This window comes from Cystoisospora suis (assembly GCF_002600585.1).
Source record: "Cystoisospora suis strain Wien I chromosome Unknown contig_1651, whole genome shotgun sequence".
NCBI lineage: Eukaryota > Apicomplexa > Conoidasida > Eucoccidiorida > Sarcocystidae > Cystoisospora > Cystoisospora suis.
Window position 1 is genome coordinate 1 of NW_027154451.1, and position 7,146 is coordinate 7,146.

General features: G+C 55.2%; 2 protein-coding genes across 2 annotated transcripts; both read left to right on the forward strand.

Annotated features, from left to right (window-relative positions):
- Positions 1-133: 133 nt before the first annotated feature.
- On the forward strand, positions 134-2,538 carry CSUI_003643 (uncharacterized protein). The gene has a single exon (XM_068063839.1). It carries the CDS (start codon positions 1,079-1,081, stop codon positions 2,390-2,392), a length of 1,314 nt encoding a protein of 437 aa, XP_067924178.1. The 5' UTR covers positions 134-1,078; the 3' UTR covers positions 2,393-2,538.
- Positions 2,539-3,379: 841 nt separating this feature from the next.
- CSUI_003644 (uncharacterized protein) lies at positions 3,380-5,669 on the forward strand. The gene is made up of 2 exons (XM_068063840.1): positions 3,380-3,731; positions 4,171-5,669. Exons 1-2 carry the CDS (start codon positions 3,702-3,704, stop codon positions 4,507-4,509), a joined length of 369 nt encoding a protein of 122 aa, XP_067924179.1. The 5' UTR covers positions 3,380-3,701; the 3' UTR covers positions 4,510-5,669.
- The last annotated feature ends 1,477 nt before the right edge of the window (positions 5,670-7,146 follow it).

Here is a 7,146-nt window from a genome sequence, read left to right on the forward strand (position 1 = left end):
GCGGCGGCGCAGAGTCAAAAGCGGGCGTTACACTGTGCGTTGCTGGCCATTCGCTGCTTGCAGGGCCGCAGCACAGGTATCACTCTTTTACAGGAGAATGGGCCTGAAACGCCTCCTACAGACATTTCCGAGGCAGCTAGCAAGAGCGCCTTGAAGTGGGCTATTTCTAGACCGGAACCCTCACGAGCTGTGTACGGGATTCAGGTGAGATAGTCTTGCGCATCTCTTCTCGGCTTATCTACGGCGAGTGCAGCTTCTTTTGAAGAAGCACTGGTTGACACAACATCTCGGCCCGGGTTCTGTACGTACTGCGCAAGATCTTCTTTTATTTCTTTTTTTTTTTACCTCTGCGTCTTTTCTGTGAGACAACGATTTCTGCGGATCGGCGGGTGTTCGCATTTTTTCCAGGTCCTTCCCTCTTCTGTCCGTTCCCTCCTGGACACCTCAAAGCAGAAGAGATAGCGGACATGCGGTCTCCCTTCTCCAGCTCAGACCCCCCAGCGGATGACAAGCAGCACTTTTCCCGAGACTTTCCGAAGCAGTCTACGTCGCCTAGGTGCTGAAAGAAGCGTTTTCGCACGTTGTTTTTTTTGACTAGCGGAGCGCGCGACACATCCGTTCCTTGTTCACTCAAATGGTTTAGTTTCCACTCAGCTGGTCTTGTACAGAAGCCGCGGAGGAACTTCGTAGTTCCGGGGGACAGCTGAACACACCCAATCGAGAGGTCAATTTACGGGGATTCTGCACGCTTCGTACCGTGGCAAGCTGTCGAGCGCGCGATTTGCCCTGCGCGCGTGGACTTCCACCGTTGAAAGGTTTGCGAATATCCGTGATAGTTGCTGTCAGCGATTCGACCCTTTTCTTGAATGCATCCGTAGCTCTACATGCACAGCCTCTGCCATGGTCTGTCTGGTTGTCACCCGCTGCAGGGTGCCCTGAAACGAGATGCCAAATGAATCCTGGTTAGCAGGAAAGGGCACCCTGTCGTGGTGTTTAACTGTGTTGTTCTGTTTTCCTGCTCGGCTATCATCTGAAGAGAATTGCTGAGGCGCTGCGAAGCGGCCAAGTGTTGTGCCCCATGGACCCTACCGAGTCCCCTCGGACGGCGGATGCGGCAGTTGCCGCGGACAGACTTCGAGCCCGCGCTGAGGCCCGTCGGCGCCGGCTCCTCGCGTCCCAAGATGTTAGAAGCAGGCGGGTTCTTGGCGGCCCGGAACTAAGTGATAGAGCGGCGGAGAATGGTACAGAGAAAGTACATGTCTCCGCGGTGACAAGTACGTGGTCGTGTAATTCGCAACAGGGATCTTCTCCCGCCATAGTGACGGCAATGAGACCCGCAGCGGACAGTTGTTTTGGCGGGTCAGCAGATAGCAAAGCACTGGGAGGTGATGCTCAAAATTTTGGAGAAAGAAAAACAACAGCCACCGAAGTCGTCACCGGCGATGATGCCTGTACAGTGACCACAGGAAGAGAAAGCGAAGGACTACAGACTGGTCCCTCCTCAAGAGCGGGAGGCCCAGTTGGGTGCGCGGTCACGAGGTATGACGAATCGTCTAATTGCGATGCGACAGAAACTGAGGGTAACATCATACGGCGTGGCTTCTCTGCCAGTGCCTTTCGGAAAGAGCCGCAGAGCGTGGAGCGTGGAGGTGGTTCTGGGATGATAGGGTACCTGGGTAGGCGGTTTTTCGAGGTTGCTTTGTCGTGCATGATAGCTGGGGTCGTGCGACCACTTAGCAGACTGAAGCCGTACCTCGGATTTATCCAGTATGTTCACGGCGTCTTCACTTTTCTTGTCGCTTTCGCTTCCGCTACCCTCCCTCCCTTCTTTCCGACCTGCTCAGACTTTTGCTCCTCTGCGTCTTCATATAATGATGACGTGACGTTATGTCAGGGTCGCACGCCATGTGGCGACGAGGCGGAGAAGAAACTCTCCGTCCTTCTGTTGACTGTGCTTGTGTGGCAACCAGTGCTTCTGGTACTTTCTTCATCGGTGCTTCTTGTTATCGTGGACAGTGCCCCGGCCGTGCTTCAGTGGTACGACCACAGAAAGAAGAGCCGGCAGAGTGAGTGTGAAAGGACACAGGCAGATCTGCCTTTGCCGGAGGGACCGCCAGTTTCGGGGAGGTCTGGGGGAGATGGAGGGTGTGAGGGAAGGGAACAAGAGGGTACCGTATTGGGCTTCGCTTCCCTTCTCTCTGTTGCTGTTGTTTGGTTCTCTAGACTGCTCGTCCTGATGCAGTGGGCACGAGCGCTGCTCCGAGTTGCGCAGCAGGTCGCTATCTTCATTACTTTGTACTGTTTCATCAGATGCGGACTCGTCTGGCTCACTTCTTCCAGATGCTTGTCTCACACAGATTCCAGGTGGCCTCCTACCTCATGGCACAAGTAGGAGCGGTTCAAGGCAATGCGGACAAGGAGAGCCGCTTGTACCGCTCGGCCATTGCCCAGTCTGGAAACTGGCCAGAGGGAATGTAGCAGCTCTCCACGGTTCCTGACAGGATTGCGGATTGAAGTAACACGACATTGGGGTGGGGGAAGTTGGTCCGTACACCAAACCCGGGAGGGTTCCGACCTGACAGGAGTGTGTGTTCGCAGACTTCTTGGCTACCCAGCCCTGATGCAGTTGCGGAACCTGAAAGGCATCTGCCTTTGCCGTGATCTGCGGTGTCTCCGTGCTGAAACTCCGATACAATTAGTTGACGGTGAATACCGAGTACCAGACTTGCCTCAGGAATGAGATTCGCGGAACGGGTAGACCTCTTAAGTGGACGGGCGAGATTCTGCAGTCCAACGCCCTGGCCACGTACATGGCTCATAGGAGCTGCGGACCAACCGTGGGAGGCTGGCCGCCCCCGCAGATTCTCTGGTAAGTGCTAACCACCGTTCTCGTCAAGTACACGGAGCAGAAGTCCGGAGCTACATCCGCCACGGATGACGCACAAAGGCTCCGGCCGCGGAATGCCAACCCACGGAGTGGGGTCGTATTCGTGGGTGTGTGCTAAATTCTTTTTTCGAGAGGGAGTCTTCTTCAGGGACTCTTGCTGACTGTATTCATCCAAGATGAAGACAGACGAGGGGGGCACGCACTAGTACAGCGTAAGCTAATTCATCGTCAACCGCGGTCACACTAAGAGTTCAGTGAATGTAGCAGTAGAAGACGACATCGGTGTTCAAAGGATGCACAAACAGAGCCGGCCGTCACACGATAAACCCCCTCCCGGTACCACGAACCGATCATCTGCGTGACCCCAGCGCGCAGATGAAGCCGTCTCACAGATACGACGAACCGCGCCTTCGACGCTCAGAAACTGTCGACCCCTCCGGCTGTCGTTGAGGCTCCTGTTCGCGGATATGAGAGTGTGAGCACACAAAGTATCTTACTTGCAAGAGCGGGCCATCTGGCTATATGAGAACGAGCCTCAGCCGAACGGCGGGGCGCCCTCCTTCACACAAAACTCCCGGCTTGCCCGCACCCTGTTTCTTCCGGATGAGACGGACATAACGCAGCTGGCATGCTTTGCGCTAGCCGCCGACGCGGCGTCGCTATTGACGCCCGGCTTGGGCTGCAAGACTTTCACTGTTATCGCCAGTATCGAAGTTCTCATTGAGCTCGTTTAGATTGGCGCCGTGTGTCCGACCGATTCCGGCTTACTCAGGCGCTTCCGGTCTTTTGTTCGCTTGCAAGGAGACTTTCCGAGATGGGAGGAGAGGATGATTGCTGCTGCGGTGTAAGCCACGACTCGTCCAGAGAGGTTAACTCGTGTTCTTTTTTTTTTCAAATCTGTTTGGTGACTCCAGTGAACGCAGTAGATGTTAGCAGAGAAGCACTGCTAGTCGACCTTGTGTAGTGGGTGACAGAGCCGTCGGCGTGAGCCGCCGCACAACCGCAAGGCCGCGGCATGGCAGCGGCGTCAGACAAGCTTGCTCAGTGGTCGACAGGGGTAGCATTTGCTTACAACCGGCGGGTCCAGTTTGCTGCTGCGTCCACGGCGTCTGGCGAGGGGTATGTTTGCAGCTCCTCGTTGAACTGCGTTTGAGATGGCGTTCTCGTGAAGGGCCAATGCAGGCCCGAACCCGCGTCGAAAAAACATCCTGCTGTGTACGATGATGCATCATTGAACCAGACGCTCATAAGTTCACGGGCGCTGTCTAATTGTCAATTTCCAGGTCCCGACGCCGACGACACCGGAAGAGTCGAAGATGTTACTTGTAGGTGGCATTGTGAACCTTGTGGTTCCTTTCGGGGTGGGTACTCTCCTTGCTGGTTGTGCTCTCAACAGCTCGCAACTCATCAAGACCGGTACTTTTCAGCTGATCACAACTTTTTTGCTGTTCGGTGCCCTCTGGTGTTTCGTGTACGGCATTCTCATGATCTTGGCGGGGGCGCGAGGCCCGCAGGACGGTGGAGCAGAAACTAGAGGTCAAAGTCCAGCAACAGCTGCTGTGGCGCCTCCGACCCAGAACCCTCCTCCCACTGGCAAGCCGGTGAAGGCCCAGGAGCCTTAACGATTCTAGGACTGCGCCGTTCAGGTCGTTTCTTTGTTCTCCGGCATTCCGGAAGTATTTTGGACACTGTCTCACAGTGCCGCAGAACCACAAGTTGGTCTCCGGCCTTGTTTTCTACTATGAAAGTGTTTGCCTGTTTGTCTATTTCCGGCAGCGTAATGGAGCTGCCAGATCCCTTGGCGCCATTTGTCTGTTTGAAATCGGCACGGCCTCAAAGTGGTGTGCACGAAGACGAAATTGTACTAGAAGCTCGTTCGTCGCATTAGGGGCTGGCATAACCGGCGGCACCCGTTCTCATTTCTTGACCTGGCAAAGCCAGACGGAACACGGTCTTTAAGATTTCCACTCTGTAACGGGGTCGTTCTGAACGCCGACACCGACTGCATTGTGGCTCCCTTGTTTACATGTATCGGAGGAAGCAGTATCCGCCCTACTTGTTTGCTAGACGGCCTCCCGGTTCGCGTCCTATTATCGGTGGAACTGTCCGTGTGGGAGTAGCATGCGATGTAGATTTTCATCGCCGGCACGAAAGAAATCATGCGCCGGACTTCCGCAGTCACGACGAAGCGCATTTAGGGCGGGCCCCGGCGTACGGGGGTCACTGGGAACTGATGCAGTCAGGCAGCTTGCCGGGCGAATACGTCAGATCAGACCCTTCTCCGCGCGGTTGTTTTTGCTATCATCGTTGCTCGGGCACGTCTAAGATCCGTCAGTGGCTATTGTAGGATGCCAGGCTTTGTTTTTGCTGCGGTTAGCTATGAACGGGACTAGGGAATCCCAGATGTAGGTGTGGAGGCACAAGCTTTTGCTTCTCAGGGAACATGACCGTTCTGACGGCGGGAATGTGCGGTTTGACTCAGTGCAGGCTCGTCGGCCCTGGTTTCTCATGTTGTGAAGATCACCAGTCATGGTTCTGCGGCTTCACGCTGCCTTAGTTCGGTGTGTCTACACCAAACAGACTCGCAGTCTGTTCTAGGGTTTGCTGGGCTTGTAGTCTGGCTCAAATCGGACACTATTTAAGAAACCGGACGTGAAACATGCTCATTGGTTGTCGCACAACACAGCACTACATCTTGCAGCACACTGTACTCGCACCAGGAAGCCCCTAGCGGAGGGGGCTCCGTCAGCAACAAACGGACTCAGAAGGCTCAGGTCGCCTTGCTCTTTTTTTTGCCGGGGGGGCAGGCGCGTGTATGTTTGTGAGAGCGAGCGGTTAGGTTTCGGCTTGCCCGCGCGAGTTTCCTCTTCAGGGTCCGAGCATATTTGTGGCAGCTGTACGCCGGAAGTGACAGCGATCCCGCGACGAGCCAACCACCATACCTGTGGAGAGAACTGGCTCTTTCGGAGTTGTATATCTGTGTTGTCAGCTCCGTTGCCGGGACATACCGCCTGAACCCCAACCTAGGAAGATGCAAAACAGACCACACCATCAAATAACATGCTTCTGCACCTGGCCGATGAAAGCTCCCCCGCGCGCCTACACGGCGAATGCCACGCTACCGTAGAACGAGGGTCACGAACCCCTAGCAAAACGCGCGAAAGCAAGTTGGGAAAATGACCAGGCGTTTCTTCGTCTGGACAAAACCCCCTGTCGGGGAACGCATCCGTCGTCACCGCCTTCCCTGCCTACCGTGTTCCCCCGTCTCGAAGTCGCACGTGCGTCTCGTTTCAATCGTCTTGCTGCCCTTGTCGAGGCCCTGGGTTGGGCGCGTCTCTGGGCTGCTTTCTCACTCATCCCAGCCTGCGTATAGAATCGGAATATCAGAGTGTAGTCACTTCGTGTACGTATTTGGGTATGCTCTCTGCTCTCATCACTTCCTAGTGCCTAGAGCGTCAGCAGCTGTACAGCGTCGTTTCAACTGTTGTGGTGGGAAGCCTGAGAGACAGATCTGACTTACTGACGTTTCCTTGTAAAAATATGTCGGTTTCACTCCGATGGTGGAGTCTGTCTGCACTGCTCTTTCACGTGTTCTTTTGCGGAGTGGACGCGATTGCCGTCGTTTCCCCAAGCGAAGGAGACGACACAAAAGACATTGCTGCAGCCGAGGAGGCCGGTCCGGGCGTTCTGAGCAAGTGCTGCTTACATTATGACTTGGTTTTCACCAGCAAGGAAGCTTTGGAGGACGTCGGCGTCGTCATTCCACCCGATGGTGGTCGGGCTGTGCCGTCCGTCTTTGTTAACGAGGTTGCAGTACCGCCCTTGACCTCGTTGATGTCCCCCGGGAATCTGAAGCGGGCAGAGGCGGAGCTAGCCGGGCAGAAGTTTCGCGTTTCAGAAGCCGAAGAATATGTCTTGTTCCGTCGCGATGCTCTCCACTTTGTTTACGGCATGTGTGACCAAGGTGGGGACGCCCATGTGATCGTCGCTTTTGGGTTTTGGGGAGTCCTGCAGGTCGTTTACAACGTGTTTATTCAGCGGGCCTTAGTTGAGCACGTGAAGCTCAACTGGCGGTAAGGTCAGGATGGCACTAGAGCTGAGGCGTTTTCGGTTGCTTTCTCTCCGGAAGCGCTGGGCGTGCAATTGTCGCTGTCGGAACCCGCGCTGTTATCGAAATCTGCTGGTGCGCGTATGTGCCTGAACCTTACTATTTTACCGGTGCAGTCTCTTTACATCCCGCACTCACGCGCCCTGTGCAC